At 30.1% G+C, this 21,604-nt stretch overlaps 2 protein-coding genes across 2 annotated transcripts; one reads left to right on the forward strand and one right to left on the reverse strand.

Moving 5' to 3' along the window:
* Window positions 1-5,570: 5,570 nt before the first annotated feature.
* Window positions 5,571-7,389, reverse strand: LOC107446603 (speckle-type POZ protein-like). The gene has a single exon (XM_016061287.2). It carries the CDS (start codon window positions 7,105-7,107, stop codon window positions 5,983-5,985), a length of 1,125 nt encoding a protein of 374 aa, XP_015916773.1. The 5' UTR covers window positions 7,108-7,389; the 3' UTR covers window positions 5,571-5,982.
* An 8,999-nt stretch (window positions 7,390-16,388) lies between these two features.
* Window positions 16,389-21,281, forward strand: LOC147803997 (uncharacterized). The gene is made up of 3 exons (XM_087151370.1): window positions 16,389-16,825; window positions 17,582-17,709; window positions 19,129-21,281. Exons 1-3 carry the CDS (start codon window positions 16,389-16,391, stop codon window positions 21,279-21,281), a joined length of 2,718 nt encoding a protein of 905 aa, XP_087007496.1.
* Window positions 21,282-21,604: the final 323 nt, after the last annotated feature.

Raw genomic sequence — 21,604 nt, forward strand, 5'->3', positions numbered from 1 at the left:
TATCAACTAGCAGCGCAATCAGCATACTGCTAGGGGTGGGGGTTATAATAGAGGCAATTACTGAGCGCAGTCCACCATTGCCCGAAATATACATGATTTATCAAATACGCACATGTTTCATTATTCATGAAATAATGAAACATTATTATGTTTCATTATTTCATGAATATATAATAATCATATAATGAAAAATATTATTATGTTTCATTATTTCATGAATACATAATAATCATATAATGAAAAATATTATTATGTTTCATTATTTTCCAGGGGGGGACCGGACGCCTATGTTCAAAGATATTATAACATCATGAACAGCTAGCCGATCCCGGAATTGTTTCCCCTCTGGAATACAGAGTCTCCCACAAAATTCTTAGAACTCCAAGCAGGTATTGAAGGGGTAGAAAAACTGGTTTTTTAAAGAGGCTAGAGATGAGTAGACGGACCGTATGCCGTTTGAGGGATTTTGAGGGGTATGCCGTTTGTCTCTGATTATTATTAATGTAGTGTTCCAGGGAAAGATATTATAATTTTTCTTGAACTTCAGAACTGCATACATAATTGAATATCGATTGTAATTCAGAAATTTCTAATAAAAAGATTTATTTCAGATAAAAGTGGTATTTCTGAATCTCAAAAAGTAATAAAATTGTTACAATATAAGAATTTTTGAAAATTATTTAGTTACTTTATTTAATAACATTGTAAGATCTAAAATAATTGAATTTTTACATAATTTCAAATATGAGAAGTGGAAGATATATTGGTAAAATATTTTCCAAATTATAAATAAAATTGAAAAAAAAAAAAATATTTTCAATCTTTTTTTTTTTTTTTTTGTTAGATCTATTCGACCTATTTCTTTCTAATTTTGCCATTTTCAAACGACATAGTTTCAAATTATGAAAAAAAATTTCATAGTTTAGAATTCTAATGCTTTTCGACCATTATTAAATGAAATAATAAAAGAAAAAGATAACAAATAATTAAAAAAATAATTCTCGTATGACTTCTGTTTGGATATACAATTTTTATATTTGTGTGCAAAAGTTTTAAACTTCTTTAAACTAAGTTTTCAAGATAGGGAAAAATATTTAAAAAGTGAAAATCACATTAAGGGGCCAAAACTTTGTTCGCTCTCTTGGCTTATCTACTGGTTCCTCATTTTCCAGATTACATTACCCCCACATTTTGGAGGGTGAAACTAAAAAAATATTTTCATTCCGAAAATGTAGTATTAGAGATCTCCATCCCCTACTTACTGAGCTCACCAACCTCCAAAACTGCCAGAATTATTATTTTACTCTAGCTTAGTACTAAGTGATTACATGAAGTTCAAACAATATGTAACATATTCATTTTAACAAACCTTCGATTTATATACAGTTTCTTCAATTTAAATATGTTGAAATGCAACCAAAATTCAAGAACTTGCACACTGGTGACGTCATTTCTCAGGCTGATTGCAATAAGCTTTGTAAGCATATTGCAAAGTGAAGTCGGCAGCTTACGAAAAACCGGATTTTTCAGACTAACCATGACAGGTTTTTGTGGTTTTCCTCTACATGTAACTCGAATGCGGGTTAGTTCCATCAAAAAGTCCTCCAAGAAAGCAAAATTTCTTCCAATATTTACCAAGGAGTTCCTTTGTCTTCTGGATTCCGGTTAAAAATTACAAGGGTACGGAGTTGAACAATGGTAACCGTAAACTCTAAAAAATTGTGTCAGCTGCTCAATAAAATTTGTAAGTTTTTTCCATCCATTTGTAAGTTTGTGTTTTAAGAAAGGAAAATTAATGGAAAACAAAATTGTTATTTTAATTTCAATTCAATTTCAATTGTTATTTTATTAGTTTTTTAAAAAAAGCATTAAACATTAAAAAAACATAAACAGTCGAAATTTTATTCTGCAAAATATTAGTTTTTAAATAAACATTTTTTTAATCAATTTCCTATTCAGTCATAATTTTTATATATATATATTAAATGGTTTTTTCACAGAATGTTCCGTAAAATAAAAGTACACATTATTTTTCTGGATATAAATGTACACATTTGTTTTGGAAAATATGGATTGTATTAATTCAGATTCAACATAAATAGTAATAGATTCTATACTTTTTAAAAATTCTGTATGAAACTAAAGCATGAAAAAAAAAATTTTTTTTTAAATGAAATGAAGCAAATTTTACTTTCTTACACTAGATTTAATGTAACGTCTTAAATTTGAACAATTAATTAAATACTTAAAAAATTATATTTGTTCATTTTTAGTTTCTTCTATTTCTTCAGGTTTTTACCACTTCCTGTGTCCTAGAAAAAATTGGTTTCATATTTGATAAAAAGCAAACTCTGTATTAAAGTAGTTTCATAAAATCAATTAGTGCCAAATGACTTTGTATCAAATGTAATTATAAGTTGTAAATAAAAGTTAATAGTTAAAATAGTAAAAGAACTACATTTTTGAATGAAAACATAACTATAAATATTGTATTTATTTAACAATAAATAACAATTCAATTATTTAATAGATATTAAAAACTAGACAGACAAACTAGGCAGTGGTAGACTAAATTTATTAGTAAATTAACAAGTTCAAAAGTTATCAAAAAACTTTCATGTTACAAATACAAGGAATTACATAGTTTTAGGAAATGAAGCTTCAGCTAAAATCAAAACAGGAAACATTATTTGTAGAAGAATAAAACAATCAAGAAAAACTTGTATTTCTTAAAAACATAAATTGTTTATGGATGCAAATCTTAAAAATAATAGCAATAGGAAGATCCACAAGAATAATGGCAATAGGGTGTTCTATAATAATGTATAATGCCTATGATGAAGATACAGTTTTAGAATCTTGTCAAAAATGAACACGCATATCTGGTTGCAAATTAATATGTAAATGATGAAAAACAAAAACGCAATCGAAATCTAAAGAATCATTAACTGAAATAGACGGAACTGTTAACAACAAAACCTGTTTTCATGCGGAGAAAATAGAGAGGACTCAAATGAAAGTATTAAAAAGATTTTCGAGTTTCAACAGAAAATCCAACTAGCATTGGTGTTTTTTATTCTGCCATGCTTGTGCAACAGATTTCAATAGCGAATTTGTTTTAGTTTTTTTTTCTCCTTAAATTTATATATAAGCTTTGGGGAATATATTCGTATCGTTATCTGTAGCGCAAACTACAATCGCCAAGGTGCCAAATGGATTGGCAATTTTGAAAAATTAATAAAAAAGAAAAAACATGTACACGTCTGCGCGTGGGTAGAGAGATTCCAGTACCTGTGAGTTGGTCTCCATTTCTGTTGTTTTTAAATGTGGACCGCTGCCCATAAGTTGTCCCGACTTGGCTGGCGTTTATTCTGCCGCAAATCACAATACGGAAATTTAATATTCCTTACAAAAATAACCTGAATTGAGCAAACAGGCAAAGAAAATCAATTTAAAATTTGTAAGCTGCATCAAGGTGCGAAGCCAGATTTTAAACAAAAAATAAGCACCTTTTAAGTACTTTTAAAGCACTCGAAAAATATTTTTCATCACTTTACAAAATAATCATAATTAGGATGTTTGCAGTAATAAAAAATATTTTTCTATATCGATTTAAGATCTTAATTTATAATCATAAAATCAATTAAATTCAAAAATGATAAAATAACAAGATTCTGATAAATATTGCAGAGAAAATTGTGAAAAAGAAGCGTCCTTTATAATTTACACGACAATCGGCATGGCAAAGAAAAAAATATCTCATTTCAAAAGAGATAAAATTAAGCACTTTCTACGAATAATCAAGGGACCTTTAAAGGCTTTAAAAAACGTAAATCAAAAATAAGCACCCTTAAGCACTTTTTCAAAAACGCTACGAACCCTGCGCATATTAAGCATATAGACAGAAATTAAAGAAGAGATCTTCAAAGGAATCCTATGGGTGCACCATGCATAATAATCTCAAATATATGTATACATATAATTTTTTTACTTATTTTTCTAAGAATATGCAAATATACTCTTGGTATTATTTTGGAATAGTTGATTGAAACTATCTTGTTTGGCTGAAACTGCTGGCTGGAATCCTTATAAAATTATCTTTTATTCGGAACATCAATAAAATCTTAATTTTTCTTAAGTTCAAAAAATATTTCTGATAGCAAATTCTGCCTTATTAATAGCTTTCGGCAGGAAACTCCATTACATATTAATATAATTTGTAAAATAATTAATGTTTATTAAGCTAAAATTGTAATCATTTATACTGAAATGAAATTAATTATTCAGAACTCAAATACAGAAATAACTAATACATTTTACACTTAAGTAAATTACTCATCTGAGTTGATAAACTTATTATTTGTAAAAACTTGCGTTCCTAAGATCATTCTCAAAATAAGCCAGTTTTTTTCATTTAATGCTAAAAATATCATGATTTTTAATTAAAATTTCTAAATTTACTTTATTTTTAAAATGAAACTTAGAGTGCAAAAGGAAGTTAATAAAATTGAAATAAACAGAAAAAAATAGTTTTTTCAACTTAGAGTTTCCATAAAATATAGGTAAATAATTTCCAAAAAATTTTATATTGACAAAAAGTTTTTTTTTTTTTTTAAAAGCTTTTTTTTATTAGGCTTAGATGAAATTTCCCATTGATCTTCTAGATATTTCTTTTATCAATCTTTGAAAAATTAAAAATTAGGAAAAATTTTTTATTTTAAATTAAGCCTCAAAACTAATGCTTATGTATCAATTAAATTGGTGTTCCAGATTAGGGGCTTTTGATACATACCCTACATACCTCTGTAAAACAAACATGAAGTTCTACAAATAGTGGCTAATGTATATAACACTAGACAATAATGGAAACATATACAGGCAATACTATATTGATAAACACTATACATCAATGCAAACTAATAGAAAATTTAGTTATAAAGACAAATAAAAAAACACATATCATTAAAAAGTGATAAAAAATGCTTATAAAGGGAAATTAATAAAATATTATATAAGAATACAAGACTATAAAAAACTGTAAACAAAAACATGTTGATGAAACATTCGTAAAATAATGAAAACTGATAGAATATGAATGCAAACAAGTTAGAATATAAACAATTGAGAGAGGTTTTATTGTTTCTACGAATATCACAAAATTTTACATTTATAATTTAGTTTATCAATTAGGAGGAATTATTTATTTATTTTATTAATCAATAAATAAAATATTTTAAGTGTGTGATACCGTGGGTATAATAACGTTTAAAAAGTAATACTTAAGCAATAGAAACAAAATTTATCTAATACAAATTTTTAATTGAAAATTCTTTTATGATACGAAATCATGTTAAATATATTTGATTTCTTATTGGATAATCATTTAAATAAATTGCAATAAAAATAAGGAGTTAAGAAAAACTTAATTCTTCAGTAATCATCAAGAACATAATGGGAAATTGCTAAAATAATTTCTTGAAATAACTATTTGAACAATAAAATCTAATATTTGTAATATATACTTTATAAACTTTCAAAAACTAAGGGAAATGCATTATTAAATTAAGAAGGGATATTCTATTTTAAATTATTTAAGATGGAAAAAAGGCATATATTTTGCGATTTCCAGCAAAAATTAGTACCAAATAATATTGCTTAAATAAAAAATATTACTAACTTAATACACTCAATCAAGTATTCTTCCAAAATTTGTGACCATATATTAAATAAATTTAATAATTTGTCAAATAAAATAAGCACATATTTCAATTACATTATTAGCTCAAAAATTAACCTAGATGATAGTTATTCACTTTTTAAACAATATGGGATTGAAATCGATGATTAATCAACAAATAAGAAAATACAATACATTTCAAAAATAATTATTGACCAAGCTAAAATTTTAAATGTGTTATCCGGAAAAATATTTAAAAAAAAAAACTTTTAAGCAATCAGCATTAATTAAAATCAATTTAACAATTAAAGAAAGTTATATAAATATGGAGATGGTCGTACTTTTGATTTTGACTGATCCAAAAACGAGGTAACTATTCTCAGAACATCTGATGCCATTTCGGGATGATCTTTGCATATTTTTATCCATTCTGGTTTTTTACTCACAACAGAAAAATGTTGTTTAATAAATTTAACCGCCTTTTCTTTCAAAGTTTCATCCTTAAACAAATGGGATATCTCCAGAAGTTGACAAACTGTACCTTCATTTAATTCAGATTCCAGTATGTCCCTACAATCTTCTTTAAGACCATCAACCGCATACTTATCTGCAAGCATGTACAGATTACGAACCATATCATAACTTTTGTCACCGATTTCACTGCAATAGAGATATTTTAAAAAATTATCAAAAAATGAAGCATCTGCATCGGTGATTTGGATGTTATTCGTATTGGCTTCCAAGCAATCATGGTCCAACATAGCTGCAAAAACAGAAGAGCGGGTCACAAGCACTAATTTGTGGGCGAGAAGAGTGACACCATCAACAGTAATAGTTACGTCAGACATTTTTTTCGAATCGTACAGGTTTTTAAAATCAGAGCATAGATTACATCGTTTAATACGTGGAACATTTATTGGAGGTGTGATTGTTGGTTTTGGTGCATAATTGATAAAGAACATTTTAAAGTGAAATTTCATTGCAATAAAATCATGCTCACGTGGGAATCCGATGACTTTATCAGCAACCCTCAAAGTTGCGCCTTTAGTCACAACAGTACACAACTGCATTCCGCTATTAGCAGAATGTGTTTCATTACGTGAATATTCAATCCATGGCCCTGAAACGGATCGAATTACAATATTAAATTGAACTGTCAAGTCTTCCGGCTTCATGCCATCAATATGTAAAAGGAATTGACATGTTTCTTTTTCGCTAGAATATCCTACACTCGTATAACTAATTCTAAAGCTGGGATTAATAACATACCCAACGGAATTAAATACTGGACCATTTTTCTCAAAAGGCCGAAACATATCACCGTACCTATTATGCCTTCTGGTAGTAAAATCTTCTATTTCCCAGTGAAAATCATAATTGATAATCGAAGTATCACTGCACCTTTCATTTCTGGTACCTCGCCCAGTCATGATTCACAAATTATCTGACGTCAATATAGCAAAACCGAACCGAAACCGACAGAATTCCCAAGCTTCAAGTGATTTGCCACGTGGTATAAAAACAGCCAATTAAATTGACGAGGCAAGGTCAAAGCTCTGAAAGAGAGAATGTTGGGGGGAAATAAATTTAAGTTTTATGTAAAGCTCTTTTTCAATGTTGTTTGTTTTTAATAAATTGATGTATGTAGCATACAAATAAAAAGCAGACGATTTAAACTGATAAAAAACGGAAATAAATTTTTTACCGTGTAATTATTATACAACAATAAAGGAGAATCATGAAATATAAAAATAAATGCAAATGTATATTCCAACAGTTTAAAACTTCTAAGAATTTTATCCTGCATTTCCTTGTTTTAGTTCAATAAATTTCATCATAGAAATTATTTGAGCACCAAACTGTCTAGGTTTTTTTTTCCAATTAAGCAAAAAGAAGACCTTTCTTGATAAATTTAGATTGCACGAATCTAATATCAAAACCTAATCAAATTAAGATTCGAAATAAAGAAATATCTTTTTTGTTTATTTAACGAGAGTTTCTTTTTCATTTCTTTTATCGATATACCTTTATGGGTTTTTTTCGGCTCTAAAATCGAATTTCATAGTATCAATTAACTAGCTTTTGCTTGCTATTCTTATTGAACAAGTAAATCGCATGATATACAAAAGAGTTTCAGATCTTCAGGTGTCATCAGTATTACGAACTAGCCACTCCCTCTATCGGAGATCCACCGAAGCAGTAATAAAATGTAACCGTAACTCTTTACGCTTAGAACTGTTCTATGTTTATATATTCAGGCGAGGAGAAGTCCAAAGGAGCAACCGCTCCGATTCAAATTCATTATGCAAATTCCCCTGTAATTTTTCTGTAAATAGTCTTTTTTTTTTTAACAATCAGTATGTTTATTAAATTTTTATTGGTACTTATCCGCGTCGGCGGGCTGCTGCAACAAATCGATAACCACAATACCTAAATTAGGTTTAGGTATTGCCAATGAGCCCAAACAAATATCAACATAAATAACTTTTGCTCTTATGATCGGATTTTCACGAACTAAAGCGTTAAACTTAATAATGTAAATTGTTGGCAAATAGGGCAATATAGGTATAAGTTTCAGTCTTTCAAGTGTTAATAAATACTAAATTTTTATACGAAATTTCGGTCGGACCATCAACAGTCCCGGGGCTCAAGATAATTTCGTAATAGGAAATATTAGGGGACCGGAAAGTAATTTAATCTTCAAAATTTCTCAAATGTTACTTTTTCACTTAAATTCTAATATTTCTAAATTTACTATAGTTAACATGCATAATTACATTTTCCATAGTTAACATGTGTACCCTGTCAGTGGGGTAAGATCAGCTGACTTTTTTGTCATACAAAAATAGAGTTATAAAAAAAGTCGCACATTTATGACCTTACAAGAAAGTCATATATTGTACACTAATTAAACAATGCATATCTTGATTAAATCTAAGTTTCTAAGTTAAATAGTTTAGCTTCGAACAGGCCATCGAATCTAAGCAGCCCGGTCTCACCTCACTTTCCCTACCTTATTTTTGCGTTATTTTCGATTCTGTTAGTTTGAGATAAAAAGCATAAAGCTGAAAGAGGTATTTTTGTTTTCTCTAAATTTTGTTTTGTATTAAATCGTATCTTCTATATTTATTTTTATAATAATTTTAATAATAAATACAGTTATAATTATAAATAATAGTTTTCAATAATAAATACAATTATAATAAGTACAATTATAACTACTCAGATTTAATTTTAACACAACTGCAATTAAAATAATAGGCCCAAAATAGCTATTTAAGCAAGCAAACAAATAGTAAAAATAAAAATTAAGCTCATCGAGCATGATTAAATGATCGAATCAAATTCAACCGTAGTGACGCGCGTAGATGTATCTTAGAGGGGAAATTCCCTTTCACCTCGAATCACCCCTGTTACCTGGAATTTTGAGGATATTGGTACAACATGTATTTCTCTAAGCAAAATAACTTTTTTTAATACCAGATTGTTTTTCTTTTTAAACGTATGTATTTTATATAAGATTACACATGCCTTTTTCAAGAAAGTTCATTAGTATTTAACTTGCAAATTCTTTATTTAATAATTCTTTACACTCCTTTTGATCTAATATGCAATAATAAACTAAGAGATGAAACAATTCATTCAAAATTAAAATAATATAAAAGAAAAATAACATAAAAGAAAAATAATATTATAGAAAAAGTATTCGACTTTTTGAACAGGAACACCTCCAACCCCTGTTCGCTCCGCTCAGCAACACCGTGGTTGCTAAGCATTCTTATTTCTTTTTTTCCATATAAGTCGATATTTTTCAAATGATCCACGCGAGCCGTGTTGGCTCAGGGAATAGAGCATTCGCTTTCTAATGAGGTGAACCGGGTTCGAATCTCAGCAATGGCTGGTCGATACAAATTCCGCTCTCGGCTAGCGCCGCTCACAGAGCTGACGTGAAATATCCCCAGTGATAAACGGATTATGGGTTAGAGTCCCCTTGCCGTCAGGCTAACAGCGGGAAGTTTACGGGATTTTTCCTCTCCATGTAACGTAAATGCGGGTTAGTTCCGTAAAATATAGTAAATGCTGGTTTCGTAAAAAGTTCTCCATGAAGGCAAATTTCTACCAATACTTGATCCAGGAGTTCCCTTGTCTTCTGGAATGAGTTTAAATTTACAAGCCTACGGAGTTGAACATTAGTATTCGTAAACCCTAAATTGGGTCGTCTGTTAAACGACGGTTATAAAATAAAATATAAAACCACTTCTTTTGTTTTCTAGATGGTGCTCTTAACAAAAACATTTAGTATGCATTAAATGAATTTAAGTTAAACCTACTTTTATTAACGTTCCATCAGTCTCGTTTTTTCTTTATTTTTCATGTTTTTTTGTTTTTTGTAACTCTTGACAAGTTAATGGTTAGATTGTTAATTTTCCTTAAGAAATGTATGCAGTTGTCGATCGATTAATTTATCGATTTAAAGTTTCGAGTGGAGGACCTCAGGTCGTATGTTGATAATATAATTGTCGTTCCTTGATGAACGCCCTTTTTATATTTTTTGGAATCCTCGGAAATAGTTACGGCAGACATTTGTTTTTTGAATCGTATAGGTTTTTAAAACCAGAGCGTAAATTACAACGTCGTTTCCGTGGAAAATTTACTGCAGGAGTGATGGTCGGTTTTCGTGTAACAGGATCGATAAAGTACATTTTAAAGTGAAATTTTATTGCAATACGCGAGAATCCGATGACTTTATCAGCAACTCTAACTCATGATCCGTCTACCTCTAAGGATATTTTACGTCAGCTCTGCGGTCGGTGCAAGTTGCGGAATTCGCATCGATCAGCCATCGCTGGGATTCGAACTCGGTTCACCTCATTGGAAGGCGAACGATCTATCCCCTGAGCCATCATGGCGTCATAATTGCTGACTATTCCAACCACCAATATAATGCCGGGATAGTTTGGAAGGTAGGGCTTTGGGCGAATGTTTAAGGGGTTCGTGAGTTCGATCCCCACCGACCGCTGACTCTCCATCTCCGTGTAGTAAATAGTGGCTGGTGCACGTTGAATCTGTCAACTCAAAAAGTCCTTCATGTTCCCATAACAAATCAAACCTCTGGTGGTTCTCAATTGAAGATTGATCGTTTTCTTGTTCAAGTCAAAATTACAATCGGTGGATGTATGTTTGAGTCCGCCCTTTAAACGGGTTGTGACGTAAGTGAGACTGAAGTCGTATTCTTGATCATAGATGTCGCTACTGAAAGACAAAAAATGTACAGTCCGCAAAAAAAAAAAAACGAATCACCCTGAATAACTTTCGTTCTAATGATCGGATTTTCACGAACTAAGTGTCAATCTTAATGTTTCCTGGGGGTGACCTCAAATATGTTAATTAATTAGTGCTAACTATTAATTAAGTTACGAAATCAGACACAAAAACGTACTTTCTCTGAATAAACATATAATTTTTTTTACATATTTGGAATCTAGACCCTTGAATTAGGGGGGGGGGGGGGGTAGACAAAATTTTAAAAAAATTGGGTGGTAAATTGGGCCGCAATAAATGTTTATATATTTGGCGATAGTCCAGAAAACCGCCAAAAAAAGTCGCCTGCGCAAATAAATATTTTAAGATAACCCATTGACTAATTCAAAAGAGGAGTGCTTAATTTTACTAGGTTGCTACGCAACCAAACTCTGATAGTAAAAAAATTTAAATAATGTCCAGTGATTGCTCAGAGGGGCTTAATTTATTGTTAATAGAAAATATCTCGAAGTTTCCAGGCCATAAACAATTTTTTAGGGGATTTCTGTCCGAAAAGCAAAAAAAATATTATTTTAATCTCCTTTGAAAAGTAAATTTGAATCGATTTATAAATTATTTATGATAGTTTTTAGAATTTGAATACATGAACTTTTTATCTGATATTGTTTAGATTACACTGTTTTTACTATATTTATTCGAGGATTTTATACTAAAATAAAATGAGCATAACTTATTATAGCTATTACAAAATTTTAGGGATAATCATTTTTACAGTTTTAATCGAGTCTTCTAGGCAAGAAAATTTGAAGAAAAAAAAAAGTGCTTGAAAAATAAAATGTAGATTGTATAATAATTCTAATGCACATTCACAAGGCTTTCTATAATTTACGATATTTCTTTTTTCTATAACTCAAGGAATTGCTGAATGTTTAGTGGCATTTTAAAAAGATTGAAATATGTTATGTTTAAGAATAAGGTATTGAAATAATATGTTGCAAATTGTAGGATTCATTGCTTAAAAAATCGCTTCATTCTACTAGATATTTAGGTTACATCGTTTCCTTTGGATAAAGATGATTAGCAAATAGCATCCTCATGTTTCGATACATTCTGAAACTTATACGTTCGCAAAATCACCATAAAATGTCGCACAGCATATTCTTCAATTACGATAAGCTACATTTACCAACAAATACTGCTACTATGGTTATTTTTGCTTTCTTATATATATCTGATGATCTCTTTTTAAACAGAGCTCGTAAGATCCTTAAGATACTGAAATGGGGGCACAAAAACTTAAGAGATAAAATATTTAATTTCATTAACTCAAAATATCTGGTGTCAAAATGTTAATTTTTAAGTTAAATATAACTTTTACAATATTGATGTTCTTACATTTTTAAAGACCATATGAATCCTGATAAAATATTAAAATGCATATGTTTACTTTAACTAGTGTAAAATCCTTATCAAAATAATGATCAAGACCCAAATGTAAAACAGTATAATTGACGATAAAAACTCAACTGGCTTCAAAACATATGAAGAGGGAAGTAAAAGTCGACATGTTTCGAGTTTTCAAATATAATCGCCCATTCTCAAGACTTGTCAGGCTTGGATAACTTGTGACTTTTATTATTGGACGCTCAAAACATGTCTATTTTTATTATCATCTATTATTTTTTTAAATCAATGAAGTTTTTATATTTTCGATTCAGTTTCTTGGGATTATCCATTTAGTTACACAACATATTAAATTATTTCACTCGATATTAAAATAAGTTTTACATATGTTATAGGCACAGGTTCTTAGATTGAAAAAATAATAATTCACTACTCTGTAAAAAAATTAATGCAGTAAAAAAAAATTTTTTTTTTGCTGCAAGCCTTAACATTTTAGTTTAGGGTCATAAAAAAATTCCGTTTACAATTGAAATTTCAAAAGTCGAATGTGAAAATGGAATGTCCCCTAGTACCAGGAATCGAAATTAAATAGTAACAAGGACAACTTTTTTTAAACAAGTTAGCGTTTCCGTCCTACTCGAAGTTGTTTGAAAAGGTATTTTTTATATATCGATTCCAAAGTTTATTCTACATATATTTCAGGGTACACTTTCGGAGTATTTCGATCGAGTTTATTTTTACACCCTTATTTGCTTAAAATTATTAAATAATTTACTTAAAATAAATTATTCAAGCTGCATGATTTAATGCATTTATAGTATAATAATAAACGGAGCTTCCGACGCATATCCTTAACCTTATTACCGCTATCATTAAATAAATGGAATAAGCTTAGATAAATGATAAAAGTTAATTTTTCCCTCGTGTAATTTTCAAGGAATAATATGTTTCGATCAAACAGATTTCATTCTGGAAATAGCGAAATTATTGAGTAGGTCCCTTGGAGCAATATCATTCTTATCCTCTTTTGACGAAATATAGGAAAAATTAGTTTTCACAGTTTCTGTAAAAAGTATGTTAGCCTACTTGCCACGTTTTTTTTTAAAATTTTTTTTATTAAAATAAGGTCGGAAATTGTGTATTGTGTGCACAGCTTCGGAATCCTTACAAATTTCAATTTTTAGTATTTCCTGATTAACAAAATAAGGCATTTTCCTGATAACAAATTATACTACAATTATATCTTGGAAATCATGCTAAAGTAAAAAATTAAACTAAATAGTTTAGTATATTATCATAAAAAAAAATCTACTTGGTATCATAAAGAGTAAAAGATATAATGAAATAATTAGTGAATCACACGTGGTCGGATAATTAAAAATTTAATTTCACAACTAAGATAGTAGGACGACATTTAAGATACTGAGATATTTTAAGACACTAAAAAAATTGGCTACGTATTCCACAGCTTTTTATGTTCGGTATCTTTATCCTCTTTGTAGTGACTTATAAAACATCAACACTATTTTAGATAATCTAAATTGAAGTCACAAGAAACAAAAAAAAAAGACAATCAATAATTTATATCCTTTTTTCAAAAAAATAGTATGCTAAGTAAATAATCAGCTGTTTTGCATTAAATAATTTTAAACAGCTGAATGTTTTTAATTTCTTAACAAGGTTTTATTCTTATCTAGCAGACAATAATTCTTTAAAAAAAACTTGACTATAATTTGAAAAGGAAACCTAAATTAAAGAAAATCTAAATTAAAGTTCTAAAAAAATTATTAGTATATTAATGCAGAAATAATAAACGTAAAATGGAAAAGAATAAGAATTTTAAAATGTTAAAATTTTATTAAATAGTTGGTAAAATAGTTCTGCGATACACTTCCGGAAATTTCTTTTAAGATTAGGATGATATAGGGTAAACCAACAAATAAAGGAGCATTTCATAGATATTTCTTAGAAATAAGATTTTAAACGTTTTAATTTAGATTGATTGGTAAGAGTAGCTTACTACCTAACAATAGGAAGTCCTTTAACAATGCATTTAGTTATCTGGTCTTTGAGTCTTCTCTGGAAAAAGTTTTGAATTTGTTAGTATCTGTTCAACGCCTTGTTTCTTTGACAAAATTATAAGGTCAGTGTTTGTTGTTATCCGTTTAAACTACAATTAATTGCATATAATAATGCTTTTTCTTTTCATTGTGAAAAAAAGAATTCAAAATATGGTCATTGAAGTTACGTTTTATTTATTTTAAGCATCATAGCATAAGCAAGTACTGAAATTAGGGGGTGTTTATTAACTGGATTACAGAACGATGAAAAACCAATGTATAAACAAGTGTTCCTTTACTGGGATTTTTTCAAGTTAATGAAAATAAAAGAAAAATTTTAATTTTCTTGTACCTTTTGTCATATTATAAATCAAAATTATGTTAAAAATAAAAAAAAAAACAACTTCTAACCGGTGAAGGAACAGGCATGTTCCTTCACTGAGAATAGATTTCCCAGTGAATGAATAGTTTGTGTGAAATATGATTTTACTTGGATAATTAGTAGTTCAGCGACATAGAGGACTCCTAAAATTCAGTTAAATGTTGTATGAATAGTTCCTATAACTATTTCATTTAAATATGCAAATTTTATTGCTAAATTTATTTAAAGAATTATAATAATAATTAATTTATTATTTATCTTTATATGATTAGTTATTACATTATACCTTAGACTCCTTAATAAACTATGTTTATTAACTAAATATAACAACTAAATATAATAATAAAAGCTTGAATGGAATCTTTGCAGGATTTTGTGCCAATAATTAGCTAAATTATTATTCTATTGCCGTCTTTAATGTCCTAACGGGAACTGGTAGGAAAAATCCATTTAAAGACAATTATCTAGGTGAAAAATGGGTGAAGTTTTTTTAAGGTGACATCCACCGATAACTCAGTGCAATGCGAAGATAATTTCAAAAGGCAAATCTTCCCCTAGAGAATAATATTCGAAATACTGGTTTTAAGAACTTCAGAGAATCTTTAGGAGGGAAGTAGCCCTGGCATCCTTTTATAAAGTGATTGCATTTACAATGCGAATGAAACAAGAGTTGAATACTGCCCTTAAACGGGAAAAATCTGCGGCCTTAAAAATTAAAAGGATTTATATTCTAAAGTACCTAGGAAAGAAAAAGTACCTCCATTGGTAGTTTTTCCTTACAGAAGAATTCGTAGAGATATTACAGAATCAGTCCCTGCTACATATTTCATTGGAAAAAGCTATTCATGAAATTAAACGATGACCGCAGCAACATTTTACAAATATATTGCGAATGTTTCTACCCATGGCTAATTAAAAATGCAATCAAATTCCTCATTTTGCTTCTTCTGGATAGGTATAAATCTCATATCAATTTGAAACGGAGCAAGTTTTGTTCCTCAAAACAAATTTTCTGGTTTAGTTTTCTACGTAATTTTTGGAAATCTCGTTAGATCTTGAAAACAAAAGAATTGTAAAACAATATGTCTAGAAAATTTTACATCCATTTTTAAATAAGATTTGAGGCATCAAATGATGAAGTTAAAATGCTTTTATGAAATGCGATATTTTTTCATTCGATGTAGAAAACGTTGACTGTATCAAATGCATGCAAAACAGACACCAAGAGTTAATGAGCAAGACAACTTATCAACAAAACACATGTGAAACAGATTAACTTTAAGGCCAACAGATGGCGCTCAGACTGAACACATATAATGAATATTAATGTTTTTATTTTGTTTTTAGTTTGATTTCCATAGCTTCGTTAAAGAAGATCGTTTTGTGTAATGTCCGTCCTGTCATTAAATTTGTTATATTGTTAGAATTCGTTTTCTTTTAAACACAAGCGAAGAAGATTTGCAGTAGCGAAGTCTGGTAAATAGACAAGATCCAGGTAGGAAAGAATAATTGAACTTATTTCTATTCTATTTCTTCATGGTGCCGATAACACCGAGACTATTACTGTTTATTGCTTGTTGTTTATAAGAATTCGAAAACGAAAATGACGGACGAAGCGAAACTAAAAACGAGAAGAGGCGGTTTAAGAACAAGTGCCACTAAACTCATGACTAAAATTGACGAAGCTTTAGAAAATTTGAATTTAGAATATTTAGAAGTAGCACTTGTACAGCTAAACGAAAAAGAAAAACAAATAATTGAACTAGATAAACTCATTATTGATAAAATCGAAGACTGTAAACAAATAACAGCAGAAGTTGAATCAACCGAAGAATGTAGGGATAAAATTATTCTCTATAAGTTTAAAATTGAGAAAATTCTCAAAAAAACTGCAATCGAAAAAGAAACTGTTAGCGTCGAAAGCTCAAATACAACTGTTAGTGACTTATTCCAAAATTCAGAAGCTCAAATTAAAATTAAGTTACCTAAGATTTACATTGAAAAATTTGATGGCAATCCTGAGAACTTTCAAGAATTTTGGTCTCAGTTTAAGAACGCGATTCATAATAATCAAAATTTGAATAAAATCGACAAATTCACATACTTAAAAAGTTTACTGAAATCGAAAGCACAAACCGCGATACAGGGTTTGACATTGTCTGAGAAAAACTACGATATTGCAATTAATATTCTTGAAGAGCGATACGGAAAAAAAGAAATTTTGATTAGATCACATATTAATAATTTATTAAATTTGTCGCCTATTCGTAACACTTCTAACTTAATAGCGCTCCGCGAATTATACGATACGTGTGAAATTCAAATACGTAGTTTAGAATCACTTGGCATCGAACTTGAAAGTTACGGTAATTTACTTTTCCCAATTATAACTAAATTAATACCTGATAGTTTAATTTTAAATTATAATCGCGAATATAAAAACGAAACAGATTCATGGAACGTAACAAAATTGTTAGAGTATTTAAAATCCGAAATCGAAATAAGAGAAAGAACATTTTCATTTCAGAAAAAAGAGTCTAATTCTTTTCAAGGTTATTCTAAAAATAGAAATGAAAGAGAATTTTCTGGTTTTGAAAATAATAAATTCCCAAAATTGAGATACGATAGGAATGTGAGTGCTGCTGCTTTAAATGTTATTAGCAATGAAAATAAATGTGTATTCTGTTCTAATGATCATAAAAATGCTGAATGTAAATTAAGTGTTGCCGAAAAGAAACAATGTTTATTACGTCAAGGTAGGTGTTTTAATTGTCTAGAAAAATTTCATATTGTCAGGCGATGTGTTAAGAAACCTGCTTGTACTATTTGTAGTAAAAAACATAATGAAAACATATGCGATAAACTTTTAGAATCAAAACCCGAAGTCTCCCCAAATGAAACTATTGTGTCTTCTGTTGCAGAAAGTAAAAATTCGAGCAGTAATATTTTACTCCAAACCGCGACGGTATTAGCCGAAAATAAAAACAAACGAGCTGAAATACGTATCTTATTTGATTTAGGTAGTCAAAAATCATTTATCGAATCGGATCTTGCTAATCAGTTAAAATTAAAAACGATAGGGAAAGAAACTATAAAAATATATCCTTTTGGTTCGATAGAACCCCAGAAAGAAACAATAGATCGTGTTTTAGTAAATTTAAAAAGTATTCATGATCCTACGAAAAAGATACAATTAGAAGCGTTAACTACCCACGCTATTAGCAATGCAGTTATTCATCGGCCAGAGAGAGAAATAAGAAATTTATGCTGCGCAAACAATTTTACACTCGCAGATGAATCACCGTGGGAACGAAGTGAAAGTTCTCCTTGTGTCAGACTACTGATTGGCGCCGACAATTATTGGAATATTATTTCTGGTAATATATGCAGAATTCCACATACTTCTCTGGTTGCAATGGATAGTCTTTTCGGATGGGTCTTGAGTGGTTCGTCTTATTTAGAAAACAAAACAAAAAGTGAAAGCGAAATAAAAATGATGAAAGTAGTCGTAGATTCTTCGCGTGAAGAAAATTCAGATTTAATTCTGCAAAAGTTTTGGAAATTAGACGTATTGGGTATCGAAAACGAAAAAAGGGATTTGTCTAAAAATGATGGGGAATTTATCTTACAGGATTTTGAGAAAAATATAAAATTTCAAAACAATAGATACGTGGTAAAATTACCGTGGAATGAAAATGCTGAACATTTAGAAAATAATTATAAAATCGCGAAATACCGCTTAGAAAGTTTAGTTAAGAGATTTGATAAAGATAAGGAATATTACGATCGGTATAGGGATGTATTATCGAAACAGATTTGCGAGGGGATAGTGGAACCCGTTGAAATGAATGAAAAGGGTGAAACGAATATGGATAGAGAATATTATATGCCTCATCGTGCCGTCATACGTGATGATAAAACTAGAACGAAGTTAAGAATAGTTTATGACGCCTCATCACACTCGCAAAATAAATTATCATTGAACGATTGTTTACATTCCGGACCGAATCTGAATCCCGACTCTTTAAGATTACTTTTAGATTTCCGAAGCAAATCATTCGCTTTAACTGCCGATATAGAGCAAAGTTTTTTGCAGATATTGTTAGATGAAAGAGATAGAAATGCAGTTAAATTCTTATGGTTCGAGAATAATTTTGAAAGTGAAGAGAAGTTAAGAATTAAAATTTTTCGAATGACGCGTGTATTATTTGGTGCTACTCCAAGTCCATTTTTATTAGCTGCAACTCTCAAATATCATATAAGAAAGTACGAACGTAAATATCCGTTAGCATATAAAATTTTAAATTCTAAATTGTATGTTGATGATTTGATTTTTGGATTAGATAACGAAAATCAATGTCTTTTAATTTATAAGGAAATAAAAGAAATTTTACGTGAAGGTGGATTTAATATGCGTAAATGGAAAACAAATTCGGAATCTCTTCAGATAAAACTAGATCAGTCCGAAAATTGTAACGAAAATATAAATGAATTTTCTAAGGTGTTAGGTTACGTTTGGAATTCGAAAGATGATACGCTAAAATTAGAATGCAAGTTTGCTGAATTAAGTAACAAATTTAATCCTTTAACTAAAAGATTAATTTTAAAAATTGCATCGAAAATATTTGATCCTCTTGGATTTATTAGTCCCTTTACGCTGAGACCAAAGATTCTTCTTCAGGATATTTGGGAACAAAAATTCAAGTGGGATGATCCTCTACCATTAAATATAACGAAAGACTGGAACAAATGGTGTGATGAATTAAAAGACTCAAATAACTTTGAAATACCTAGATTTTATCTGAAAAATGCTGAAGAAAAGGGAAATTTTCAATTTCATTGTTTCGTTGACTCGAGCAAACGAGCGTATGGTGCAGTCCTATATATTCGATATACAGACTATGATGGACATTTTCGAACATCGTTAATTTGCTCTAAATCCAGAGTTGCTCCTCTTCGAAAGTTGACACTTCCGAGACTTGAATTACTCTCAGCTGTAATTGGAAGTCGATTATTTGAATATGTAAAGAACAGCCTTTCATCTGTGACAGACTATTCCGTTCGATTCTGGACAGATTCGATGATAGTACTTCACTGGATTCGTGGAAAATCTAAAAGGCTGAAAACATTTGTCCAAAATCGTGTGACTGAAATTTGTTCAAAAACTGACACTTCTTCATGGTCGCACTGTCCTGGTTACGAAAATCCATCAGATCTGCTAACTCGTGGCGAATCCTTAGGAAATCTGCTTAACAAAGAATTGTGGTGGAAGGGCCCCCAATGGCTGATAAAAAGTGAAGATAATTGGCCTAAGGAAAATCAAGAGCTTGCAACTATCGATAATGAAGAGATTGACACGTCAGTAGTTCTTTCAATAGATTCAGAGATGGAGAAAATTATTAATATTGAAAGATTTGGAAGTTTAACGAAAATTTTACGTATCACTGCGTGGATAAGAAGATTTATCTTTAATCTTAAAAATAGAGAAAACAGAAAAACCGGAACTATTAGTTGCGAAGAATTACAATCAGCAGAAGAATATTGGATAAAGACAACTCAAGAAGAGCATTTTGGAGAAGAAGTGAAGGCACTAAAAAGCGGAGAAGACATATCTTCGAAGTCAATATTGAAAAACTTTTTTATTTCGTTAGACGAAAATAACATCATTCGCTTACAGAGCAGACTTCGATATGCTGAAATTAGTCACAACGAAGTATCTCCGATGCTACTGCCTAGTAGAAGTCACTTTACGAATCTTGTAATTCGCAGAAGTCATGAAAAGAGCAAGAGTTTCAAAAGGAGTTTCAAAAGAGCAAAAATTGAGATAAATTTATTGTGGAAATTTTTAAAGGACAAAGAAATTCAGAATTATTTTGCCACTAAAAACGTAGAATGGAATTTCATCGTTGAAAGAGCTGCCTGGTGGGGCGGATTTTGGGAAAGACTGATAAAATCTACAAAAATTTGCCTTAGAAAAATATTGGGAAAAACATCTTTAACGTTTCCGGAATTAGAGACCATAATTATTGAAGTTGAAGCAATTATAAATTCCAGACCTTTGACCTTAGTCTACAGTGATATTGAGGAACCTGAGCCGCTAACACCTGGACATTTCCTCATAGGCAGAAGGCTTGTTGCTCTCCCACCTCCCACAGCTTCGACTCAATCAACTTCTAGCAAATCCAATCTAGAACAAGGATGGAAGCAAAAAAATTCCCTCTTAGAAAGAATATGGAAAAAATGGAAATCTTCGTATCTTCTAGAACTAAGAACAGCCCACCAGTTAAAGAGACAGAAAGAAAATGTTCTACCAACCAAAGACTCAACCGTCCTAGTGTACGACGAGAAACTTCCTCGACTCATGTGGAAAATGGGGATTGTCACCTGTGTCCATCCTGGACGTGATGGAAAGACTCGATCGTGCACAATTAGACTTTCTAATGGAACTAATTTAAAAAGACCTGTTCAACTACTATATCCTTGTGAACTTGGCTAAGACTCAAAAGGACCGAAAACTGTTTGTCCAATGGTCCTTTGGGGCCGGAGGATGAAACAGATTAACTTTAAGGCCAACAGATGGCGCTCAGACTGAACACATATAATGAATATTAATGTTTTTATTTTGTTTTTAGTTTGATTTCCATAGCTTCGTTAAAGAAGATCGTTTTGTGTAATGTCCGTCCTGTCATTAAATTTGTTATATTGTTAGAATTCGTTTTCTTTTAAACACAAGCGAAGAAGATTTGCAGTAGCGAAGTCTGGTAAATAGACAAGATCCAGGTAGGAAAGAATAATTGAACTTATTTCTATTCTATTTCT

Source organism: Parasteatoda tepidariorum, chromosome 9, assembly GCF_982258835.1.
Source record: "Parasteatoda tepidariorum strain Cologne lab strain chromosome 9, Ptep-v5.0, whole genome shotgun sequence".
Classification (NCBI taxonomy): domain Eukaryota; kingdom Metazoa; phylum Arthropoda; class Arachnida; order Araneae; family Theridiidae; genus Parasteatoda; species Parasteatoda tepidariorum.